The 27,742-nt window shown below is 36.1% G+C and overlaps 2 protein-coding genes across 2 annotated transcripts; both read right to left on the reverse strand.

Annotated features, from left to right (window-relative positions):
- Positions 1 to 1,005: 1,005 nt before the first annotated feature.
- Positions 1,006 to 14,959, reverse strand: plg (plasminogen). The gene is made up of 20 exons (XM_056481057.1): positions 14,866 to 14,959; positions 14,731 to 14,760; positions 14,464 to 14,590; positions 14,251 to 14,357; positions 12,640 to 12,754; positions 12,402 to 12,541; positions 10,094 to 10,214; positions 9,897 to 10,015; positions 9,661 to 9,823; positions 8,770 to 8,894; positions 8,481 to 8,637; positions 8,180 to 8,394; positions 7,930 to 8,078; positions 7,754 to 7,847; positions 7,513 to 7,627; positions 7,350 to 7,424; positions 4,762 to 4,902; positions 3,124 to 3,230; positions 2,850 to 2,995; positions 1,006 to 1,238 (listed from the first exon to the last, which is right to left on the reverse strand). Exons 1-20 carry the CDS (start codon positions 14,912 to 14,914, stop codon positions 1,077 to 1,079), a joined length of 2,457 nt encoding a protein of 818 aa, XP_056337032.1. The 5' UTR covers positions 14,915 to 14,959; the 3' UTR covers positions 1,006 to 1,076.
- Positions 14,960 to 23,903: 8,944 nt separating this feature from the next.
- Positions 23,904 to 25,928, reverse strand: gpr31 (G protein-coupled receptor 31). The gene has a single exon (XM_056481282.1). It carries the CDS (start codon positions 25,801 to 25,803, stop codon positions 24,841 to 24,843), a length of 963 nt encoding a protein of 320 aa, XP_056337257.1. The 5' UTR covers positions 25,804 to 25,928; the 3' UTR covers positions 23,904 to 24,840.
- Positions 25,929 to 27,742: the final 1,814 nt, after the last annotated feature.

Here is a 27,742-nt window from a genome sequence, read left to right on the forward strand (position 1 = left end):
TGGAGTTACTTTTACTCGCTGGAGGAAGGACGACACCATGGCTGAAGTATTTCTTTTAGACAGGTAATGTTCTGTTTTAAAACTATTTTAGTCACGCAGAGCTAGATTATATTGTTTGAATAGGATATATGCACGAAAGTGTTGTTCAGCCACTGAAAACTCCTGGCGGATTGATAAGGCAGCTTATACAGCATCGATAATGTAGATTTTTGTTTAGTTTAACAACACAACCTAGCCTGCTTTACTGAGGTGAAGTTGGTTTTATATTCACATTGGTTCATTTTTGAACAATGACAACCTGTGATGCACTCCCTATATTGTTTACCATGCTACTCTGAATATTCGCTCTGAAATAGCATGCAAGTATGGCTTAGTAATAAGTATAATTATTGCACATCACTGGCCAACCACTAAGCATACAGTAGTGGCTTTAGGACAAAGCGAGTGAGAGAGTAAGACCAGCGATCCTTACATGCATGAATTATTGCACATTCAAGTTTTACTTGCTACACAACAGAAAACATGCTAATATAAAACAGTTTTTCATTCAGAATTATAGTATTATAAAGTACAATAAAGTTTTCTAACTGGTGAATGACATGATCTTGTGAGTCTCTGTTGTCTTTAATGTGTGCGTTCGTGATTTCAGAAGGCGTGGCTTTGGACGGCAGGGGTGAGACTGTTACAAAGATATTATGCTAAACGATTAGCATTTTCACAGATCACCTACTGCCCCTTTAAGGAGGCTAATAATATTGACCTTAAAATGTTTTTAAAAAAATTAAAAGCTGCTTTTATTTTAGCCGAAATAAATCAAATAAGACTTTCTCCAGAAGAAAAAACATTATAGGAAATACTGTGAAAATTTCTTTGCTCTGTTAAACATCATTTGGGAAATATTTGAAAAAGAAACAAGAATTCGCAGGGCGAATCATTCTGACTTTAACAGTAATTATGAATCATCTGAACAGGGCCTGTTACTTAGAATATAACTTTATTTTAATTTTTATTATTACTTCATCATGAGTTGTACACTTAAATTCTGTTGTAGATCATTCGATTGATCCGACCAGTTCTCAGTTTTCCTTTATACTGCGTTCAATCCAGTCGACAAACTTCGAGACTCTGGTATAAACTCCGGGTTTCATGGCGTTAGCGCAGCCCAGACCCCATGATGTGACTCCCTGAAGGACGAAGGTGTTCTGTGCGTAGCAGACGAGAGGTCCACCGCTGTCACCCTAAAAGAGTTTGAGGAACAGGTCATAAGTTAGACTACAAAAAAAGTTTAGTTTTTAGCTTTTCCTAAAAAAAAAAATAAGTTTTTGTCTTGTTTCTGGTCCAAATATTCAGTAAAAGTTGTTAAATCGAGAAGAATTTTTAGATGAGTTAAAATGTTGTTTTATTTTCAGAAATAATGAGTCAAAATTAAACATTTTTCTTAAATAATGCCAGTGTAAATAATCTGCCAGTGTAAATAATATTTTATGTTTAATAAATAAAATAATGTTGTTTTCAATTTGAAAGATTATTTTGCTTTTGTCACTGGCAGATTATTTAGCATGTTTAACATTAAAGTTTGACTAACAAACCTTTTGCACTATTTTACAAAAGGCATTGTGTTTTCACTTTCATTTCAAATATATAAGTAAATGCAAAGTTTGTAAAAGAGGACACAAAAGCATATATATATATATATATATATATATATATATATATATATATATATATATTAGGGGTGTAACGGATCACGGTTGATCCGTGATCGGTATGGATCACAACCCACAGTTTGGAACGCACATGATCCGCTGATTAATAATTTTTGGAACTTGTAGGTTAATCCAACATTTGCAGAGAGATCGCCTCCCGCGTCATTCAGATCACGTGTATGAAAGCATTTTGGCTTCCCTGTAAAATATGATAATGACAGAAAAAGTTGTGGCGGAAGCTATTAATTGAGAGTGTTTTCTGTCACTGTTTGTTTAGACTGCATTTATGCTTTCAGTGTAAAGCTGCACAATTCAACAGAAGATCGTGATCTCAATTCAACATGAATGATAAATGATTTGCATATGTTTATTAGTCCTCCTAAGTGCTGCATTCAAATCTGCATTTGATCGAGATTTAGTTTTTACACTTTTTCTGTTTGTTACAAACAATAAAATAACACAGAAGTACTGGGAGAACAGTTTTTAGTTCAGATATAATCATTGATGATTATGGTTAAGATCACCGTTTAATGGAACTCGACGCTGATGAATGCTGCAGCATTTACATAGTGTAACCAATGGGTGGCGACAAACAACCATCAAAATTATGTCACTGAATAGGTTTTCAAAATGATCCACCTATAATGAAACATGAAGTTTTATGTGTGAATTGTTGAATCATTAATTGAAAATAAATATGATCTGTTGAACAGGATGTTAGTTTCTGTATTTAGCATTATCAGCAACAGTAGCAAAGATCAGTTTTCATATTGAATATTTTCCTTTTTTTCAGCTGGTTCTTTCTTGATTTTAATTCTTATTAAAATTGCAGGTTCTAAGTTCTGTTTGTTAAAAGCAAAGGGTTTTGCAGTAATGCTTTTGTATAAATTAAAAGCAAATGACATTGTCTCCTCCGTTTTTGCTGATCCGAAAAATGGTCGGATCCATGTCTCAAAAACCGTAGTGTGATTCGAACCATGAGATTTGTGATCTGTTACACCATTAATATATATATATATACCATTCATTATTATTTCATTATTATATATATGCAGCTCTATGGAGTTTTGATCTGATCAAATAAAGTCACTGAATCTAGATTTTTTTTAACCCCTAAAAGTCTTGAATGCTCCCATACTGTACCTGGCAACTGTCAGTTCCACCTTCTATGTTTCCAGCACACATTTCATGGTCCTTCACACGGCCATTCAGAAATGATGGACGGTTACAGACTTTGTTCTCAATTACAGGGAAACCGGTCTCTTTCAGGTAGCCTTCTCCACCAGTATCTAAGAGACAGAAGAGCTTGCAGATATCTACATTGTATACTCTTTTATGGTTGTTAGTTAATTGTTTTGTTTTTTTAGGTCAAAGTGTGGCAAAGTGCATCCATTTTCTTATACTGTACAGCACTTACTCTGTGTCTCCCCCCATCCTGTTACATAGCATTCAGTATTGCTAGGTACAATGTAGTCTTTTTCTGGTAGACATACAGGTGATACCTTATCATTTATTAATGCAGGCCTGAAATCAGACAAAATCAGTAGCTGTCTTAATATGACTTTTATAAGAAACAAGGTTGTTACATTAGACAAGGCTACAGCTTCAAAAGCCAGAACCACACTTCATTTATTTAATTTTTAAGCATGCTCATTTCTGTCTATCTGTCTATCTGTCTATCTATCTATCTGTCTATCTATCCATCCATCTATCTATCTATCTATCTATCTATCTATCTATCTATCTATCTATCTATCTATCTATCTATCTATCTATCTATCTATCTATCTATCTATCTATCTATCTATCTATTTATCTATCTATCTATCTATCTATCTGTCTGTCTGTCTTTCTGTCTGTCGTTCTATCTGTCTGTCTGTCCGTCCATCATTCTATCTATCTATATCTATCTATCTATATCTATCTATCATTCTATCTGTCTCTGTCTGTCTGTCTGTCTGTCGTTCTATCTGTCTGTCTGTCCGTCTGTCATTCTATCTATCTATATCTATCTATCATTCTATCTGTCTATCTGTCTCTGTCTGTCTGTCTGTCTGTCTGTCGTTCTCGCTATTATTCTATCTATCTGTCTGTCTGTCTGTCTGTCTGTCGTTCTATCGTTCTATATCTATCTATCTATCATTCTATCTGTCTGTCTCGCTCTGTCTGTCTGTCTGTCTATCTATCTATCTATCTATCTATCTATCTATCTATCTATCTATCTATCATTCTATCTGTCTATCTGTCTCTCTCTGTCTGTCTGTCTGTCTGTCTGTCGTTCTCGCTATTATTCTATCTATTTATCTGTCTGTCTGTCTGTCTGTCTGTCTGTCTGTCGTTCTATCTGTCTGTCTGTCCGTCCGTCGTTCTATCTATCTATATCTATCTATCTATCATTCTATCTGTCTGTCTCGCTCTCTCTCTGTCTGTCTGTCTGTCTGTCTGTCTGTCTATCTATCTATCTATCTATCTATCTATCTATCTATCTATCTATCTATCTATCTATCTATCTATCTATCTATCTATCTATCTATCTCTCTATTATTCTATCGTTCTATTAATTGTTCTATCCATCCATCCATCCATCCGTCTATCTATCTATCTATCTATCTATCTATCTATCTATCTATCTATCTATCTATCTATCTATCTATCTATCTATCTATCTATCTATCTATCTATCTATCTATCTATCTATCTATCTATCTCTCTATTATTCTATCTATCGTTCTATTAATTGTTCTATCCATCCATCCATCCGTCTATCTATCTATCTATCTATCTATCTATCTATCTATCTATCTATCTATCTATCTATCTATCTATCTATCTATCTATCTATCTATCTATCTATCTATCTATCTATCTATCTATCTATCTATCTATCTATATCTATAAGTGGAGTGTTCCTTTAAGAGATGAGTTGTGTCAAATGTGTGTCTACATATTTAGCTTGGCGACTATTTTCAGTAAAAGACTAAAACATTACACACTTCACTGGTGTTTTTTTTTTTAAAACTACAACAGATATCAGTTTACAACAAAAGACTGTAACCTGTCCAACTTGAGAAGAGCAATGTCAGTTCCATCTGGTCCCTTAATAATCTTTGTAACATCTCGCTCCTGTTTTGATGATTCGGTTGCTCGCTCTGTGTGGATTCCTAGCATGATCTTGTAGGCAGATGGACTTTCAGATCTGCAAAAAAAATAAAAAGGTTCATATGCTCCATAAAGAATTAAATAGTCACCTCTAAGCAGTTGTGGAAAGAGTACTAAAATAGTCAGGAAAAATACAAAAAATACCATTAATTGCCCCCAAAAAAGTAGTACAAGTAAAAGACTCTAAATCAGGGGTTCCCAAACTTTTCAGCCTGCCACCCTAAAATAACAATGCCAGTGACTCGCGACCCCCAATATTCTCTGAGGTGGTTATAAATATATAAAGCTTGCACACAACGGCGCACACATACCAATAGGCCCAAGTCTATTCATCCTTTTATTTTGGAGAACACCACTCAGAGGTCATCCTCCATATTCAGTTGTGGCCTGTATTTATTTTTAATGTACGTGAGTACTGTAAAGGTGTCAGAAAGTTTAACCTGGTGCCATAAATCAATGTGCTGCATCTGACGCTATTGCTGTGTCTTTAATATAAAGTAATCACCCCTGAGGTCGCAAAAAAATCGAAAGGCTGATGGCTTTTTATTTGCATGTTGTTTTTAATGTTTATTGTGAACATGTTAACAATGTTACTATATACAACTATTTTGTTCTTCAGTAGGTTATGGTTAAAATATGGTCATTCTAATAGTTTAATAGTCCCGACCCCCACTTTAGGAACCACTGTTCTAAATGCTACTCACAGTATGAGTAAAAAGTAGCCCTGCTAGAAGTAATCAAGAGTACTATTATTCTGTGAAAATGGTTCCAACCATAATACCCTGCTATTTAAAATGCAGCTTTTACCAGTGCCATTTTTGTGTGTGGTTGTAAGTGTACATTGTAATAAATTCCGGGTTCCACACTATTTCTTCATGTTGTCCCAGCACATATTGATTAAGTTAACCTAAATGTTTTTACAAATTTAAGTGGATTGAATATAAAACAATTAAGTTGTCCCCCCCCAAAGAATTTGAGAATTGTGTTGATTCAGCTAATTTTAAATAAACATTTCAGTGTAAGTTGTTAAATTATTTCTTATTTATGGACTATACATTTAAAATGTGAAAATAATAATGTGAAAATAGTTGAATAATTAGTTTAGTTACTATATAAATTAAGCTGACTGAAAGCAGGTTGTTGCGTTTACATGCGGAGCGTAACCTGTGTAATATAAATATGTTAAAAAAGGGGCAAAAAATTTAGCTGTGCCTATATGTTAATGCTTGAACCCTAAATAACCAGCAGGTGGCGCAGCAGACTAAGCTCATGCAGCATTGACAGAATACAAATCAATTTGAGCATGTGTTTGAAAACGTGAATGTGAAAACGTAACATTCTGTAGTGGATTTAGTTATTATTTAAGATCATTTGGTGATTTCAGTCATACAGTAGACATCCTTCATCCACATCGTCATGCAGTCTAAACAGTATCTCGGGCGCTGTGTACTCATAGATTTTACATCTTCAGCACTTATAAGGTTTTAATGTTTGCTGCAGGTGGCACAGTAGCTCAGTAATTAGCACTGTCACCTCACAGCTAGAAGGTCGCTGGTTTAAGTCCCGGCTGGGCATTTCTGTGTGGAGTTTGCATGTTCTCCCGGTTTTCCCCCACAGTCCAAAGACATGCTCTATTCACCGTATTTTTCACATCCGAGCGGACGCAGCCTTTTGAATCTTTTTGGCTCGAGACCTTAGGTCTCATTAACTTCCATTCATTTTTAGACGTTAAAGACGGCTCCTTATACTGCTTGATGTTGCAAACTGATATTTTCTTATATTATTCTACTTTGTCTGTATAGTCATGTACACACTTGTTTATAGAGCAAGTAGTTTGGCTGTTTTCTGTTGTTTATTATTCCTAGTCATTCTTCCACTGGCAAATTAATCAGAAGTTCTAAAACAATTGCAGAAACGAGCAAATTGGCCGTATTGGGTTGCGGCTGGAAGGCCATAAAACATATGCTTGAATAGTTGTCGGTTCATTCCGCTGTGTGCAACCCCTCATAAATAAGGGACTAAGCCAAAGGGGAAAAAAAGGGAAAATTAATGTTTGCTGCATTTAAAAAATACTCGTGTCCTGTGTTCGGTCTGTCTAATGTGATTTTTCTCTGCGCAATTTGATTGGACAGGAGTCACGGGTTTATTCTACTTAGCCAATCACCACAGACAAGAAAAAAACAAACATACTGTAAAGTAGTGACTGCAGGTAGAAGTGAAATAGCGCAGTAAAAGTACAGATAGGGCATTAAAAATGTACTCGAGTAAAAATAAAAGTACAAATTTTAAAAACTACTTAATAAAGTACAATTCTTGTGGAAAACTACTCAATTACAGTCATTTGAGTATTTATATCCCATCACTTTACACCACTGTCTCTAAGCTAGAGCAGTGAATGGCTGTAGACTTAATTACAGGGGCATATTTACAACAAAACGTACAGTGAAAACTGTATGAGACAATAATACAAAACTGGTCACATACCTCTCAAGGCAGTGAGCTGCAGTTACGACCCATTGTGGATCAATTAATGTTCCACCACAGAAATGAATTTTGCCTCTGGTTTGAGAGAAAATGGCCGTTAATAGCTGCATATAGTCCTGGCATTGAGGACCAAGGTGAACTGAAGGGTAGCTTGTTTGTATACCTGGTCCTAAGACTGATCTGCCAAGGCCAGGAGTGTGGTTTGGAAACACATCCCCCGACAATACGCCCAAAGCAGCGCTTGGGCTTTGTTGCTGGTTGTCCACATTTTAGACTCTCTGATTAAAAAGGAAGTGCATATTATAAATATTGCATAGCAAGTCTATTATAGCCCCGGTAACAGATATTGACATCTGTGAATTTCCCTCGCAAATGGACTCAAGATGAAAACTGAGAATCCTTACCACAGTCTGGAATCTGACAGTAATCCCACTTCTTACTTGGGTCTGTTGTATAACACCAAGGTCCATTTACATCACTGTCTGGGTTTCTGCATTGCTAATAGTCCAATCAATAAATAAATGGATAAATGTCATTTATTTTCCCTTAAAATGTTCTTGCAAATGCTGCATACACCTACATTAGACTCTAGACCCTTGTCTGGATGCGTTTCAGGGGTAAAACTGGCATGCTGATGGGGGGTCATTGACCTCCATGCTTGGCAGGTCACTCCCATGACAGTCATGGATGTGGCACCTCGGTATTCTGCTCCATTGCCATTTTTACAATCTTGTCAAAAGAAACAAAACACTTTGTAACTCACACCATCCCTTAGACCCAATGGTACTTTTGACATCTAATATAGTTTATTAGATTGTAGGTGGAGGCACCTGTTTCTGAAGGTGCAGACTGATCTGGAGTAGACTGAGCTGGGGTAGACTGTGTTGGAGTTGTAGCTGCTGGTTTGGCAGGAGGTTCCTGTATGTTGGGCTTGTTGTCACATCGCTCAATATTGCAGTACTCCCACCGAACTGTGGGATCTGTGGTGTAGCACCAAGGGGCTCTATCTCCATCTGGGTTCCTGCACAGGTTTCTCCTTAGATCTCTGCATAAATCATGACATGTGTTAAGAAGGGAAAGCAGTAAAACCAAAGTTTGCAACAGTTGACAGAGTTTGATGAAGTATCTTACGCTTTAGGAAAGTTCTGAGGTGTTTTGGAATGTCTATGAGGCTCCATGGATGTCCAGAACTGGCATTTCTTTCCGCTTATGGTCTCAGACATAACACCACGGTATGAGCTTCCATCACCCACATAACATTCCTCACCCTGAGGGATCACAGGCTCCTCTGGGAATCATATATTAACATTACGTATGGCTCTTTTATCAGTTCTAGGAGTATATAATGTAATGTCATATGAAAAACACCAGAATCTACATTTAAAGTGAAATGTTTTGTAATTGCTTCTTCAAAACAGACCCGGTCTAGGTTGATCTCCACAACTAGGCACGCTGCAGTATTCCCAGCGGGTCTCAGGATCTGTAGTGTAACACCATGGACTTCTTTCATTATCAGGGTTTCTACAGTAGTTCTCATCAAGGCCTCTGCGATAGAAATAAAATGTACAATTTTTTTTGCATTCTGTGTGCTGTAAATATTCCCTTCATATTTGGCGTACTAAAGCAGGTCACAGTTGTGTTGTAAATGATAGCTCATGCTGTGTAGAATCTGTCTGTTTTGTTCTTCTAGTTAAATTTTGTCAATCCCTGTACATGGATGGCCTAGTCTTGTGGAGTTTAACTTCAACACACATTTCTTGTAACCCTGAAAGCCTCAGTTAGCTGTATCAGGGTGTTAAAATATGGGTAGAGGTAAACTCTTGAAGAGCAGGAGTGGACCCATTATTCTGACACTTCTCAAAACCAACCTGTAATTTCGCAGTTATCCTGAATATCTTAAGCTGCTCCATAATGTAATGCACATTTATTTAGCGCATGCATTGTGCTTTGATTGCTTTACAATCTTCTGCATAGAGAATGCAGTTGCTTTCAACTAGTGTTGCTTTCATCAATGAAAACTGTGACTAAATAAATTCATCAACAAACCTTTATCATAAAACCTTTAAAACGAGACGACAAAACAAAATAAAAACTATGCTAAAATCTATCTTAATTTTCGCTGACTAAAACAGGGTTCATAAGGTGAAAAAGCAGCAGCGTCATTTGCAATAACGTTCAATCAAGGGGGAAAGATACAAAATGTGTTGTGTTAAAAGCTGTGGTAAAAGACAGCCACAAATTCGTAGGAAAAAACCCACCAGGAATTCAACCAAAACCTGTCCCATAAAAGCCAACATATGTTGATGCTTACTTGCATGGGTAATTTTCTGGAGATCTGGAATGTTTGTGAGGACTTTGGGATGTCCATTGCTGGCATGTTTTCCCTGTGATTGTGACTGAAATTGTGCCCCTGTAGGAACTACCTTCTCCACTTGCACAGGTAAGCTCCGGTACAATTGTTGGTGGTTCAGTTGCTAAAAGAAAGAAATGACAAGTTAACTTTTGAAACAAAACTTTACATTTCATATTGACGAGAACTTTGCTTACTGCATCGAGGAATAGCGCAAGCTTCCCAGCGTTTGGATGAACTGGTGGTGAAGCACCAGGGCCTGGGCTCTCCATCTGGGTTCCTGCAATAGTTCTCTTCCAAGTACTTATCAGGAAGACTGCAATAAACAGACCACAGTCAAAGAATGCACAAAATAGGCTATACCCCAACTGGACTTTAAATAATAATGCCTTACGCTGAAGGGAGGTAACCGTGGTTTTGGGGTTGCTGAGAGTCCCAGCGTTGGCAGGTAAATCCACTCACAGTGGTGGAGATTTTCCCTCTGTAGTTTTCTCCACTACACTGCATACATTCCTCTGCAGATATTTAAGGGCACATTTAAGGGTTTCCTTGTACATTACTTTTTTCCAATTTTGCAAATAAAATTGAGCAACTTAATCCCTTTATGAAAGGCTTTTCCACAAGACCATAATGCCTTGTTTCCTCTGAGCAGTATGGTACAGTAAAATACAATTGAAAAGAGGTCACCTTGACCAGCCTTGCTTTTCCACTGCCAACAGTACTTTTACTTGCTTCTTGGCATGTGGCTGTTTGTCATAAGAAGAAGAAAAGCTTTCTTTAAACAGCCCTTATTATGGGTTTTTGAAAATGACCTTTCATGCAGTGCGCAACACACCTCTAAGTGAATGAAAGCATCCAGCTGAGGGTTAAATCTGAAAGTGCAGCATGTTTAAAAATATAGATTTTTTCAAATAAAAGATTCGACTCAGAGTCATTTGAATGATCTGTTGTTCATTCGGATCTTTTGCCTGTTTGTATCACCGTCGACACGAAACAATACCAAATATGAAGTGCTGGATCTGGTAAAACATGAACGCGCCTTTCCCTTCAAACATTAGTAAGTGTGTGTGGGACTGATCCTGACTAAAGATATGTGAACATTAATGAGTGAACGTTCTGGTGATTAATGCAATCTACCCTGCAATGGGGGATTCGTCGGCCGTTTGTTAAAGGAAGGATTAGAAAAGACTATTGATCTATGGGACTTTGTCAGAGCTTGACAGGAACTTTACAGTACACAGTTCATGGACCAAGTGTAAGTAACTTAAGTGCGAATAAAATGGTTGTCTCCTTGTTTTCTCTAGCTTGTGAAATATGAATTTAATTGTGTTTTGTTACTTGTAACCGCTCCACATGGCTTGTACTGTATCTGGTTAACTCTTTATATTCTCATATCGCGTCTAAAACCATGTTAAATGCGACGCGTGCCGCTTTGATTACGGATTTAAATGCGTTTGTGAGCTCGCGATCCTCTGCAGTTTGTCATTGCTATGGCCACTGTCAGCTGTTCCTCCACACATGCAGTGGTCAAGTTTCACAATACGTCAGCTTTGGCTGCTGTGTGGATTAATACTGAATGTGTGTCACTGTTTTTACTTATAGTTAAGAATACAGCAGTATGCTGGTGCTAAACTTCACTGCTTTAATGCACTCCTGCATTGGGCTCACATATATACTCTGCACTGTGACTACTTCAACAATGTTGATAAGATGGATGGGCATTTCTCTTTGTCTCGCGCTGAACGCAATTGACCAATCGCAACAGACTGTCATCAGACCAATCAGTGCAGATTAGCTTCGTGCTAAAGAGGGGTTTAGGAACAAATGAATCCCTAAACAAATCATATGGGAGTCTGTTGGGATAGTTAGGTAAAAATAAATGTATATTATTTCCCAGAGATGGGTTGCAGCTGGAAGGGCATCCGCTGTGTAAAAACGTGCTGGAAAAGTTGGCGGTTCATTCTGCTGTGGCGATCCCGGATTAACAAAGGGACTAAGCCGAAAAGAAAATGAATGAATAAATGTATACTATAAGACAGCGAAAGTTTTGACCTTGCAGGCATATCAGTCTATTTTTGGAGACATCCAAAACTAAAATATGACCTTTTTAATGCAAAATAGGGGCTCTTTAATCTTTGTTCATAGCTGTGCGTCATCTGTCATCATTGTATCATTATGATGTCATGTTTCAGCTGTGTATTTCAAAATGGCACTTCAAGTGTTGTCGGTCCCTTTTCTTGTTGCATGCACAAGTGAGGATTCTCTGTAAACCAACAGCATTCAGCAGCGAGTATTGCTCCAACTTTTTACCGTACTGTTGTGCTAGGTACCCTTGCGAAAGTGTATGCTGTTTTACTATTTTGGTACTTCCAACAGTGGAAATAAAAATGAATGCATATTTACCTGTAATAAACCATATTTAACTGTACCACACCGTAATCACTCAGTGAAAATGAGCCATTAGTTTAAGGTACAGTACATGATCATTCATAAATATTAGCATGATTCTAGGTCATATCTTCTCAATTTATTTTATCACACAAGATTATCAGTGATATGTTATTTACCAGGTGTTTAGATGTAGGATTTGTTTACAAACTCCCTCATTTCAAATGAAGGCAACGGTGAGGTTTTGCATGGGATTTCTCCATCCATCAGTATGATTTCTCACCATTATTTACCAGTTTAATTGCTAAATGTACCTGTGCAGTCTTGGATATTGCAGTGCTCCCATCGTTTCTCAGGATCTGTGGTGTAGCACCAGGGACCCCCCTTATCTCCATCTGGGTTTCGACAAAAGTTGGACTCCAAATCTGCTTTTGGGTAAGCTCTTGGTGTAATGCTGTGGAAAGATTCGATTGAGGCTATTAAGCTGTCCACTGTAGTAACCATTTTATCTTTTACAGCATCCTGAGATACAAATTTGATACAGAAGCATACTTTGGTACATGGGGGAAAGTTCCCTCCCATCGCTGACATGATTTCCCTGATTTTGTCTTGGATTTTGTCCCTCTGTAGTCCATGCCAATGCCATTTACACATTCCAGTAAGTACTCTGTATGAAGGAATTCAATCAATTGGTTACAGCATACTTAACACACTTTGTTTACTAATGATGTCGATAGACAGTAGAACTGTGGATAATGGTAGTTACTGTTCATTCTGTATAGTCCACTAGGGTTTGTGACAGAAAAAATGGTCTTGTAGAAAAGATGCGAATCATGAAATGTGACCCATAAACTGTGCATAAGTTGGGCAAAAAAGTAAGCTACTGTAAAATGCTACTTGTATCTATTGATGTTGCATAAAGGGAACCAAGCTCTACAGTATTTTGAACCAGTAATTGTTCACATGTGATAGCCAAGCATTAACGTAGCCCATTTCCTACACTGCTACATGGTAGTTTCTGACAATTTTAATGCATTTGATATTGAATTTTGTGATAATGTTTATGTTGCGGAGTTGGATCACAACATGATTTAATTTGTAAAATCGGTAACACTTTACAATAACAGTACATGAATAATGATGAATTCATATGTAAACTAAACATTACTTTATTATGAATTAGTGATGAGTTAATGCATGCGCTAATCATGAATTAACTTTAACTACAACATGAGTCACGAGAGCTCACTTGTGAATCATTAACATTTAATTAACATTTAAGTTTAAGCTAACCAACATGAACTCATGAGCTGTTAATGTATAATTATGTCATGACTTTACTTGGAGGGGCACATCATCATTAACTCATCCTTAACTACTCCTTAACTCCTGCTCATGCTGATGGTTACAGACACTTTTCTATTGTTATTGTGTAAACCCACTAGACGGATGTGCTTAAAGAGTTCATGAGTAGTTAAGAATGGATTAATGACGATGTGCCCCTCCAAGTAAAGTCATGACATAATTATACATTAACATATCATGAGTTCATGATTGTGAAATTAAGCATAAACTAATGTGGTAATAATACATTAATTAACAAACAATCATGTACTAACAAGTAATTAAGGTAGCCGTTGTTCACACATGAACTCATGTGACTCATGTTGCAGTTAAAGTTAGGATTAGCGCATGCATTAACTCATCATTAGTCCATAATAAATTAATGCTTAGTTTACATATTAATACATCGTTATTCATGTGCTGTTATTGTAAAGTGTTACTGTAAAATCTGGCTCCTAAAGCAAAACCAGAGAATGTTTGATCTAACAAATGCTTGTTGAGACAACAAGGACAATTTTTTGTAACCGGGTCAGTGCCTAATACATGCATGAGCAATCCCTCATTGGATGATGGATTTTTAGATAGTCTTCTTCACTTTGTTTACTGACATGGACCAAACTACACTTTGATAAATGTGGATTATATATTAACCCAGGCTCTTAAAAAAATAAAACAAGAAAAAGCCCTTCTCTATTAATTCCTAGTGTACTTACTGTAAAGCTTAATGCAAACTAGAGTAATGCATGCTTAAATTATTTTGAGGGTCTGCTGTTAAACTTACAAAACCATAAAATAATAGGTTAGATAATAAAATCTTACCCTTTTTCTCATAGAGGGCAGCACTCATTCTTCTCAGTATTTGATCAGTTTTTGAGTTGGCAGGTAATGTTACACAATCCTGATCTTTTTCGATGTACAAGAAGGACCTAAAAAGCACATATAAATCCAATATTTTATTTGAACAGCATGCATGATCACTCATTAGACTGCTATAGTGCTAAACAGTATATTTCGAAGGTTTTAATAATGCACCTGCATGTAAAGGAAACCTCTTTGTTACACTTGACGGCACATTCCTCCACCGTATTGACAGTGTATTGAGATTTAGGCAATTTCACTATCCAGGCCCCATCTGTTTTAATATATGCTTCCAGAACATCTGTAGAAACATATAAAAAGTAAGTCACAAATGCATGTTTTATCAATAAGCTTAATTCAGAATAAGTCTAAAATATAAAGATGTAATATTCGATCTCCAAAGCTTTTTGTGTCAAACATGAACTAAACTTCTTACAGTACCTGTGCTTTGGCTGTGACTCCCGAGAAAACCTGGAGATATTATGATCATGTTAATTAAATAAAGATAAACTAATGCTAGATATTTTTTTTAGTCACAGATATAAAATAAATTCAAACCATTTTAAGCATCCTTACCTGTAAAAAGAAAGAGACCAAGTAAAAGAACTGCTTTGTGTACCTCCATGTCGGAGCATTGACAGGCAGGGACTTTGAGAGGTTTTCAATCTTTTAAACATGACAGTACAACAAACATCACCGGCCGTCACTCATCAGTCAATCATTGTCCTAACAAGGACATGGACCAGGTCAAAAAGTGTTTGATTTGTCGATCAGTTTGTTTGAACTCATCATTACTGTTTATGATCACATGATTTATCAGAGAGTTGTTGTTTTTTTTATTGGATTATCAACTTTGGTTTTACTTTGCATTTGCATAAATTCATTATAAATTGCACTGAGAAAAAACAATGACGACCAGGACCAGGAGAGAGGGTCTATATCTAAATAAAGCAATCAATTAAACTACAAGATCGTTTAATGTAAAGCATATATAACATTTATAACATTTTATATAATAAAAACTAATATACAATTATAATACAATTTCTGTCTTTCACCACTGTAAAAGGTGAACAGTTACAGTATATAAACTTAACATCAACATGCTATACCTAAAATAAAAAGTTGTTGTTTTTTAAGTAAATTTTTTTAAGTTGATCCAATGTGTTACGACCTTCTTGTCTAAAATGTGTTACAAAGAAGACTAAAATTTGGTCAATAATATTGAATTAGAACTAATAAAAAGATAAGAGTGAATAGTCCCAGAGTGACGAGTCAGCACAAGGTTTAGAAAAAAAATAAACATTAGAATTTATTTAATAGAAATATAGGAACTTTAACAGAAACTATGTCAAACTGAGTGAGTATAGCCTAAAACAACAAACAGAAAGCAGCTAGCTAAGTTTAGAGGACTAGCTTACCTAATGCAAAAATCAAAGATGAAAATCAACAACATAAACCTCCCTGAGCTTCCTCTCTCAGCCATGAACAGGTGAAAAGATATACAAAATAAAATAAGGCACTTATCCTTTAATCACACTTGGAAGTATATCTCAAATTAAATACAATAAATAATAATAAACATTAATGGGAATGGAGGCAGAATAATGTTAATTTGGCATTAAAGATTAATCCAACTACCACAAACACTTTTTTTTGGCAGTGGACTTATTGTCATATTTAATTCAGTGTGTTACTTGCTGTTTATTTTTTGGTTATTTATTTTTTAATTAAGTGTAAGACCCCAACATCTCAACATTTATACTTAAGACAGAATTTTAAAATAATAAAATAAACTGCATTATATATTAATTCAGTCCATCTACAAAGAACACAAATCTACAAGTTAATCATCAATAAGAAAGCTGGAGCCATCCTACGCTAACTCAATACAAACAGAACAACCTAATTTTGCAATTCTGAACACTGTGTCAAGCAACCATGAGAATAAACTAGTGCAATCAAGATTTGAGCTGAAGTGCAAATGTTGAAAAAAAAAATGACAAGAAAATAAGTCAATAATACAAAAACAGACCAATGAAAACATGCAGAGTCCGTACAAAATAGACTTGTTTTAAATTTAGCTTGTTTTTCCTCAGTCACCCATTCAGGAACTCCTTAAAAAGCAATGAAGGTTTGGCGTCTTAATCTGGTATCAGTGTTTACAGTTACTATAACTACAACAGTTGAAGCTGTCAGCCACAGATTGTGCATGGCTCCACAAGTCTCTGCAAGTCTGCGTACTTTAACCAGAATTAAGAAATAATTTAGGTAAGTTGTGTTTTTGCTGATTTTAAATTGGACAGAATAAATTGCATTGTTCATTTCATTTGTTTTAGTTTGGAGTGAGGGAGATTCATTTATGTTCAGTACATATGTATGGAACAAATACTGTTTTTAACCACTGAATGTAGTTCTCAAAACCCTAAAGTCATTATTTATTCAGTGCTATTTCAGTTGAAGCAAATAAACTGTCACTAGACAATATATAGTGCACCTCCAATCCAAATTCCTAAAATGCTTTGTGTTTTGTTACTGTAGATTAGGAACATAGTGTAGTATCATCTCTCATCTAAAATCATGCCAATTTTATTATGAAACTCTAACAATAAATGCTGTTTTGATCTTTTTCTACACTGCATAAAAATTCATTGGATTTATACACTCACCGGCCACTTTATTAGGTACACCTTACTAGTACCAGGTTGGACCCCCTTTTGCCTTCAGAACTGCTTTAATTCATCGTGGCACAGATTCAACAAAGTACTGGAAAATTCCCCAGAGATTTTGGTCCATATTGACATAATAGCATCACGCAGTTGCTGCAGATTGGCGGCTTCACAAAGTTACTCTATTGGATACATGGTCTGCAACAATGCTCAGGTAGGCTGTGGTGCTGACACAATGCTTAATTGGTACTAACGGGCCCAAAGTACACCACCACCACCAGAACCGTTAATACTAGGCAGGATGGATCCATGCTTTCATGTTGTTGATGCCAAATACTGACTCTACCGTTTGAATGTAAGAAATCGAGACTCATCAGACCAGGCAACGTTTTTCAATCTTCTATGGTCCAAATTTGGTGAGCCTGTGCTAATTGTAGCCTCGTTTTTCTGTTCTTAGCTGACAGGAGTGGCACCCGGTGTGGTCTTCTGCTGCTGTAACCCATCCGCTTCAAGGTTGGACGTGTTGTGCATTCAGAGATGCTCTACTGCATACCTCGGTTGTAACGAGTGAGAATTTGAGTTACTGTTGCCTTTTTATCAGCTTGAACCAGTCTGGCCATTCTCCTCTGACCTCTGGCATCAAAAAAGCATTTGCGCTCACAGAACTGCCGCTCACTGGAGATTTTGTCTTTTTCTGACTATTCTCTGTAAACCCTAGAGATAGTTGTGGGTGAAAATCCCAGTAGATCAGCAGTTTCTGAAATACTCAGACCAGGCCATCTGACACCAACAACCATGCCACGTTTAAAGCCACTTAAATCAACTTTCTTCCCCATTGCAGTACATCGTCTTGACCATGTTTACATGCCTAAATGCATTGAGTTGCTGCCATGTGATTGGCTGATTAGAATTTTGCGTTAAAGTGCGATTAAACTTAATTAGGTGTACCTAATAAAGTGGCCGGTGAGTGTATGGGCTGAATTTCAACAAATTAAATTTAGTAATGTTCAACTTAATTTATTTGTTTAAATTCAACCCATTTAAAAATTGCTTGCAACCACTTACCTTAAAATAATTTAGTAAATCCAATGAATACTTTTTTTCAGGGTATTTGTTAGGGGAAAAAATCATTATACTGCTGTCTAGGTTTCAACAGAAATACCTATACTTTCCTTCCATTTTAACATTAATTATAGCACCAAATAAACAGGAATGATAAAATCGTGTTTCTTGCAATTGTAAACAAAGCCACATAACATTACATTAACCTCAGGCAAATCAGGCTCAAGTCAAGCCATGAGCATTTAATTGTTTGTTTTTGTTTGCTGCAAGACAAAAGAACCCTTATGCTAAAATGCTTCTTTGTGTTGATTAGGATAGTTCAACCAAAGATGATGGCAACACTTTAGGTCACAATTCACAGTATTAAAAAACCCTTAACTAACACTAGCTTAATAAACTACTAATTAACCGTTTATTAATAGTTATTATGGTAATACACTTTAAAAATACTCCTGGTTGCCTTAAATTATTAAGCTGAATCAAATTAACCTTATGAGTCAGTTGAACTTTTATGATGTTAAACTGACTTAAAACAGCTTGGAAAACTTATAAAATTAAGTTAGAACATGATTAACTTAGTTACAATGCCCTAAAAACATATGCTGTCAGGACTAATTGATCATAGAAATTTTTTGTGCAGTTGGGTTTAGGGCGGCGCGGTGGCGCAGGCGGTAGCACTGTCGCCTCACAGCAAGAAGGTCGCTGGTTCAAGCTTCGGCTTAGTCAGTTGGAGTTTCTGTATGGAGTTTGCATGTTCTCCCAGTGTTGGCGTGAGTTTCCTCCGGGTGCTCTGGTTTCCCCCACAAGTCCAAAGACATGCGCTATAGGTGAATTGGGTAAGCTAAATTGTCTGTACTGTATGTGTGTGAATAGGAGTGTATTGGTGTTTCCCAGTGATGGGTTGCAGCCGGAGGGGCAACTGCTGCGTAAAACAAATACTGGATAAGTTGGTGGTTCATTCTGCTTTGGCGACCCCAGATTAATAAAAGGACTAAGCCGAAAAGAAAATGAATGAATTAATGAGTTGGGTTTAGGTTTTGGGTTGGATTAGTGATGTAGAATTAGATCACACTTTATTAAGTGCTACTGAACAGTTAATATCTTAATAACAGACAGGTAATAAGCCAGTAGTTAATAGCATGAATTGTGACCTAAACTAAAATGTTACCAAGATAATTTACACACCATTTACCCACCCTCAGATGGCTCTAAATCTTACATTTTTTCTTATATTATGAAAAATGCTGGAAACTGACATCCATAGTCATTAAGTTAAAGATTTTTTTTTTCAAAATTTATTTTGTGATCAACGAAACTTAAACAGGTTTGTAACAAGCGTAGGATAATTAGCTAAATTGTGACAGAATTTTCTTTTCTTTTTCTTTTATTTTTTGGCAGGGTGAATGTGAACTATCCCTTTAAGTTTAGCGTTCTTTATTTCCCGCCTTTTTACTTTCCAGTCAGAACTAACTGTCAAACACGTCATAAATATTTGCTTTTCTGGAGCTCAACCATCGACGAAAGTTACACAGACTGACTGTCTACAACTATAATGTCTAAAAAAAGAAACTTTTTTTTTACTTGCGTGTATTACTTTTTTTTTTTTTACACAGTTCTACAATCAATCTCGAGAGCGATGTCTGCAGAAATACCCCAAAACCGAACTGCACTGGAGAGTCTTCAGAAACTTCCCATGAGTCCACCTAATCCCACAATTTCGATATCTTTGAGTCAGGAGGTGTTGGAGGAACAGCAGATCTCTGAACCGGACAGAACCGCCTGCCGAACTGCAAAACAGAACGTTAAAACATCTCGAAGATTACCTGTGGAGGTCAGTCTCACGATTTTGGTTGATTGTGTTGTTGTTGTTATTATTATTATTATTATTATTATTATTATTATTATCATCATCATCTGTTATGTTAGTGGATTAGGCAAATTTAAATTGTCTTAATGGCACCTTTAGATGGCATTGTTAGACCAAGTAATCGCAGGTAACTTAACGTTATCAGGAAATGTGCTGAAGAAAATGTACTGATGTTTAATGGCCCTGACTTTGAGACTATTTTGACAAAATTTCAGATCAAAATAGATCACACAGAAGATCATACATATCAAATCTATCTGAAATTTAAGCTTGCAGTACAATAAACTAATAAAGTAAAACCAAAAAGTACAAATACACCCCAGACAGACAATTAAAAATATTTTTGAAATCCATTTAGATAGTACAAAGTATAGTATAGATGTTTAAAATGTTTAATCTCAAATGAGCAATAATTTTGTTTTGATAATTTTAAGTAAACTTTCTAATTATCTAAAAATCATATTTCCATTTGACATCTGTTGAATGTTTAGTTACATTAGATAGTTATTAAAAACTATTAGTAATCGATTAAAACTTTTAAATAATACATGTCCCTCAACACATACAGAATTTTAGACCTTTTATAGCCAGTTTAAGAAAGACAATTAATTTTCTTAGACATTCAAATAAACCTAATTGTTAAATGTAATTTTAGCTTTAGAAGGGCGACAGGGTGGCTGTCACCTCACACCAAGAAAGTCACTGGTTCGAGTCCTGGCAGGGAACAGTTTGCATGTTCTCCCGTGTTGGCATGGGTTTCCTCCCGGTGCTCAGGTTTGCCCCACATTCCAAAGACATGCGCTATAGGTGAATTAAATAAACTAAATTGTCCGTAGTTTATGTGTGTGAATCAGTGTGTATGGATGTTTCCCAGTTCTGGGTTGCAGCTAGAAGGGCATCTGCTGTGTAAAACCCCTGATGAGTAAAGGGACTAAGCCGAAGGAAAATGAATGAACGAAGTACAGTATGTGGTAAAATTATTACACTATTAGCAAACATAAGTTTAGATGATATTGTACAGCACACTTGTTAAATTTTATATGTAATCAAATTACTTTCTCAACAGAATCCAGGCCAAAAAGAGCTTTTCCTTCAGCTTCAAGTGCAGCAGCTGCAGAGGGTTTTACAGGAGCAGAACACACTGCTGTCGCTCATCAGTCCTGGTACGACTGCAAAAATACTCAGAACAAGGATTCAAGCTGCTTATAGTTGCTGGTTATCTGGTTACTAAGAAAAACGTATACATATATGAGAATAGACACTCCTCACAAATCTCTTATTTAAATGTCATCTTTTCTATAGGAAGCTTTAAAATATTATATTTGTACATATACATTAGATTAGTCAGCACTGAAGCCAAATATGGAGCTAATCTAACAAAATAACTTACGATCACGGTCCAAAATCAGAACACCCAAATTTATATGTAAATTTAAGCAAAATTCAAGAGAAACAAAAAATGTATAAAATTTTATTGACATATTTTGCATGAATTTAAATGTATTATCTTTCATCTTTCTCTCTAAAGATGTTTGGTGACTAAAATATAAAATATAACTTATATATATCGGTTAAATAAATCTGTTTTGTTCAAATGCACCAAAATGCAGTATATTACCTATATATTCACTGAGAAATGGATACAGATATTCATTTTTAAAACGTGGTGTACTCATTTATGTTGAGCACTGCAAGTTTGAAAGCACGGTTTTTACAAATTATTCAAAATAACAGGAATGCATGCAAAACCTATTTTTAAATCTTTTATCAGACCTAGAACATTTGCAAATGTAACCTCTCTTTCAGCTTTTGTTCTTGAGCCACCAGCACTACAAATGCAGTCTTTAAACTGACCTTAAATGTCTGACATCTGTAATGTTTTTTTTTTATTATTTATTTTGCTTTATTGATCATTAAATAACTAAATTACTAAAGCCTAAAACACAAAAACTGTACGTCTCTGTTATTATTCAATACTAGTGTATTACATATGATGTATAATACTGCATGTAGTTACACTTCCTCTTAAAGTAAACACATCCATTAATTTTGATGTTGACTGTTGAGTACAGAAACTCATTCGCAAATCATTACAAATCTATATTTTCATTTTTGTAGGTATACCTAATTCTGATTCAGTTTTTTATCTCACACAGTTTTACACCTATTTTACAGAAACACAAATGACTTGTCTCATCAATTCTAACCCATTTAATTATTTTTTAATTCCACTTTTATTAGGCTTACATTAAGTGGTATCTGATATCAGTTGACACTGAGGGTTTTTTATTTTAAATATTAGTATATTGAGTAATAAATACAATTTAGTTGTGCATCCATAAAATCAGCTATATTTATAAATGTAATGTAGAATTGTTTTGTGGCAACACTTGCAACAAAAATATACTTGCATGTTTCCTGAAATGTTTCTATATTGAAACAATATACAGATGAAGTCAACATTATTAGCCCTTCTGTGATTTATTTTATTTTATTTTATTTTTTTTTTATTCTCAAAATATTTCCCAAATGCTGTTTAACAGAGCCAGGAATTTTTCACAGTATGTCTGATAATATTTTTTCTTCTGTAGAAAGTCTTATTTGTTTTATTTCGGCTAGAATAAAAGCAGATTTTAATTAAAAAAAAAAAAGAATTTAAGGTCGATATTATTACAAATGCAGTATTTAAACTGACCACTTTGTGTCTTTATTACAGAACTTTGCTTTCTCTTGCAGGACTGATTTTATCTCCTACATTCTTAGCGCCCTGGCAAGTCCAGACACCTTTGAGCCTTTCAGAAACTGATCTCCTCAACTCTGCTGGGAATTCAGATGCCTTCAAGGAAAACTTAACCAAACCCACCTATTTTGGTGAGCTGGAGAATGAGTCAGACGCGCTGGCAACTGAGAACAGCAATGGTACAGTAGAAAGTTCTTTATATTTATGGTCTTTAGAAAAGTCTATATTTACAAAATTCACTTTGACATTCAATATACATGTACGTGTACATATCACTACTCAAAAACAATGCTTAACAAAAATAGAAACATCATGAAATGCAAAAAAAATAGTGCATACTTGCACATTTCATCCTCTGTGACTGACAGAAAAGTCTCTTGAGTAATAAATTCCAGTAAAGAAAAACCAGACTGTCTGTGACTACAGATCATGAGTCATGTTTACAAATGGACAACATCACAAAAAGTCCAGTATGTAATGCAGACGTAATTTGAACAGGTGACAGAAATTGTACAATTAACCATACATACATTTATAAATACATAAAGTCATAAATTGAAATGCTTAATGACTTCTGGGACATTTAGACTTCATCTGTCACACAGCAGGACAATTTCAAATGAAGCAAAAGCAGATGAAAATAAAATAGTCACAGTGCCTAAAATATACATCTGTACAATAAACTTTTAAATCTACAATTAAGTTAAAAAAATATCAACAACATAAGTCTTTTAATCTAATATATCTGTAATTTGTACTAGAAATGATTTGGGTTCGATTCCCAAGAAAAGCAATTGATAAAATGTAAATGTGTGCAGTCTGCACTGAATAAAAGACTCTCCCAAATGTATACTGTAGATGTAAATGTGGCAAGTTGGCAGCTACGCTTTTTTTCTATTCAAAATTAAACATAATGCAATTGGCTCAAAGACAAATAGCATAAAGAAATCTGTGTTTTCTCATACATTATAATATTTCCTGTTTTCTTTTTTTCTCAGCAAAAATCTTGACTATGATACTGTACAGTTAACATGATTTACAGAAGGCATTCACTAAGATGTCATTCAGTGTAATAATAGTTTAAATACCTAAAAAATTTTGTCAGGCATATTTAAAAAAAAAAAATTTTTTTACAACATATTAAATTTCTCAGTTTAATGATCACAGTCCAACCCCTTAATATTAAATAATTGTCATTTTAAATGTTTATACTTAGCTAGGGCTGCACGATATTGGATATATCGGTATATATATATTGCGATATGAAAACAATTTCCACCGATGAGTTGAATAACTTTTTAGAAAGAATTGATAATTTTAGATTGATTGGGATGATTCTGTAGGGGAGTGCTTATGCATAAAATATAATAAAAACAGTCGAACTGTATTCAGATATACCGTAATGGAATAATCAAATGTAAAGTAATACTGCAAAGTCTTTGATTTAAAAACAATTCAATAAAATAAATCGTTGTTAATTTGTTAGTTACAAACGGTACAATTTCTTAAGGTGATGCGGTGGCGCAGTAGTGCTGTCGCCTCACAGCAGGAAGGTCGCTGGTTCGAGCCTCGGCTGGGTCAGTTGGCGTTTCTGTTTGGAGTTTGCATGTTTTCTCCATGTTAGCGTGGGTTTCCTCCGGGTGCTCCGGTTTCCCCCACAAGTCCAAATGTGAATGAGTGTTTTTGGGGGTCTCCCAGTGATGGGTTGCAGCTGGAAGGGCATCCGCTGCGTAAAATATGTGCTGGATAAGTGTGCCGACCCCAGATTAATAAAGGGACTAAGCCAAAAAGAAAATGAATGAATGAATGATAATTTCTTAAGCCTGGAAGCTTTTAAACCCCTCACATAGTCACAGTCCTCAAAAAACACTTGCGAAATGATCAATTATAATCCAAACTCAACATTGCGTATACTCGCAATGTGACTAATGCGAATAAACACATTGTGGTATCAATGCTCAAACGATATATTGTGCAGCCCTACTTCAAACCATTGATAGTTTAAGATGTATGTTTTATTTTCACATTAAATTGCCACACTAAATGAAAGCTGAACTTTACATCACTATTTTGACGTTTTATTTACATTAAACATTAAATACTTTATCTTATATGCTGTCTACTGACATCAAATCACTTGTTAATTAATTTGATGCAAACACCAAAACAGCACGTCTGAGAATCCCTCAACAGCAACATCTTCATCGCGTAGTTCAATCATCTGCTGTGTCATCTAATTCTTCCTGTTGTTCCTTCTCCATCAGAAAGGGCAGATAGATTGATATGTATAACTTCTTAAATTTACCACTGCTCAGGCAGTACAGAATCGGATCCAGCAAGCAGTTTAGATAAGACAAACAAATGAACGCGTCATACAGTTTAACGACAGCAACTTTTTCCTCTTTCATCACAAGCCCCATCTTTAACTGCACTGCTCTTGTAATGGCATACGGCAAAAAGCAGATCGCAAAGACCAGAACAACCGTAGCCACCAGAAACATGGCTTTCCGTAGCTTAGTCTTGTCTCCTATCGACTTCTGACTTCTGAGTCTTTGGACGATCCGAATGGAGCAGTACACAAGAACAAGAAACGGGATGAAGATCTGGGTGAAAAACACAATCTCTCTCAGTATAACAACAGGGCTGAGATCTTCATCATCACTTTCTTTGGTGTTGCATCTGATGAAGCTCTGCATCATAGCCGGGATGGTCAAAACTCCCAACAATACCCAGATAAATATAGAAATCTGAGGCGAATGTTTTAAAATCCGTATGACTTTTCTCCTGCCCGGATGGACTACACTGAAATATCGATAAATGGAGATGACGGTGAGGAAGGCGATGCTTGCTCCTCGGTTGAGAAACTGCAGAAAGAGCTGCACTTTGCAGACAAACTTGTTTTCACTGCATTGCTGAAAGTTGTATGCTTTTACAGGCAATCCAATCAGCAGCAAAATATCCGCCAAGACCAGATTGAACAGGAAAATGTCGATGGTTTTCGATTTCCAGAACCTGATCTTGAAGACGAAGAGATGGATGACTGTAATGTTCAGCAGGAGACCCAAGATAAACTCCACCACCACCACGGATGAGAAGAAAATGTACAGCGCTCGGTTGTGATCGATATTCTCCTGACACTTGATGTCCGAGTCATTTAAGATATCCTCAATTTCCATCGTGCAGATTCCCAGTCCGAGACGACTCCTAATGCGTGTAGATGGCACACCTGTGAATGTCTGTTCTCCCAAAGCAAAGCATTTTAAAGCTGCTCAGACTTGAAGGCAAACACTTCCTCTGCTGGAGCGTTCAAGTCTTGACCTGTTGAGTATGTTTGTTGAATGCCTGATGTCATGAACTGCCTTGAAAAAGACAAAAGTGCCGTCGTCTATTAGAGCTTTTATAGTTCAGTGAATGTGCATTGAAAGAGATCTATTGTCAGGAAGGCTGACATAATGAATAAATTGAATGTGTATTAAAAAGTCAATGTATTTTATAAGAACTGAGCATTTTTAGAGAGTACAATAATGGGTGTAATAACTTCACTATGCGTGTTATAACAAATCTACATGGAGAAATGTGATGATTATTGATTTTGTGTGCTAAACACCTACGGTTGGACTTAATTGGCTTGTCCAGACAAGTTCCTAGCTGTCATGCAAGAATTTCCTTTTGTAGCAAAAGGACAGGGGTTAAAAGATTCACCACGCCTCCCAAATTAGCATAACAAAGTGATTTTACAGTTAACAATGCAGAGGACCTTGCATAATGTTGGAAACATTGCATGCGTGTCTCAAAGTTCTGGTTAACTATTTAGGTTGAGCAATCATATTAAAGATAGTTCATCCTAAACTGAAAATTCACTCATCATTTACTCATCGTTCACTTGTCATGAACCTCTATAAGTATCTTTTTCTATTCAGTTTAAACACAAAAGAAGACTTTCTGCAAGTGAAACCGATAACCATTGACTTTAATAGTTTTCCTTCTATGAAAGGTAATGCTTCACGGTTTCCAACATTCTTCAAAATATCTCCTTTTGTGTTTAACAGAAGCAAGAATGTCCTATAGATTTGGACCAAGTGAAGGGTGGGAGAATTTTTATTTTTGGGTGAACTTTGAGTCACCATTGTCCTTTTTTCGCTATTGTAATACACACTTACTAGCCACTTTATTAGGTTGGACCCCCTTTTGCCTTTGGAACTGCTTTAATCCTTCGTGGCATAGATTCAACAAGGTACTGGAAATATTTCTCAGAGATTTTGGTCAAAATTAACATGACAGCATTACGCAGTTGCTGCAGATTTATCGGCTGCACATCCATGATGCGAATCTCTTGTGATGTTCCACCACATCACAAAGCTGCTCTATTGGATTGAGTTCTGGTGACTGTGGAGGCCATTTAAGTACAGTGAACTCATTGTCATGTCACGTTATCCTGCTGGAAGTAGCCATCAGAAGATGGGTACACTGTGGTTATGAAGGGATGGACATGGTCAGCAACAATACTCAGAGAGGCTGTGGTGTTGACACAATGCTCAATTGGTATTAATGGGTGCAAAATGTGCCCAAAAAAATCCCTCACACAAATACACCACCTCTAGCCTGAACCGTTGCTACAGGCAGGATGTATCTATGCTTTCATGTTGTTGTTGCCAAATTCTGACCCTACCATCCGAATGTCGCAGCAGAAATCGAGACTCATCAGACCAGGCAACGTTTTTCTAATCTCCTATTGTCCAATTTTGGTGAGCCTGTGTGAATTGCCCATACACCTCAAGGTTCGATGTGCCATTCTATCCTTTGGAACCAGTCTGGCCAGGTCGTCTGACCTCTATCACCAACAAGGCATTTGTGCCCACAGAACTGCTGCTCACTGGATATTTTCTCTTTTTCAGACCATTCTCTGTAAACCCTAGAGATGGTTGTGTGTGAAAATCCCAGTAGAACAGCAGTTTCTGAAATACTCTGTCCAGCCCGTCTGGCACCAACAACGATGCCACGTTCAAAGTCACTTAAATCACCTTTCTTCCCCATTCTGATGCTCAGTTTGAACAGCAGCAGATCGTCTTGACCATGTTTACATGCCTAAATGCATTGAGTTGCTGCCATGTGATT

The sequence above is a fragment of the Danio aesculapii genome, chromosome 20 (assembly GCF_903798145.1).
Source record: "Danio aesculapii chromosome 20, fDanAes4.1, whole genome shotgun sequence".
Classification (NCBI taxonomy): domain Eukaryota; kingdom Metazoa; phylum Chordata; class Actinopteri; order Cypriniformes; family Danionidae; genus Danio; species Danio aesculapii.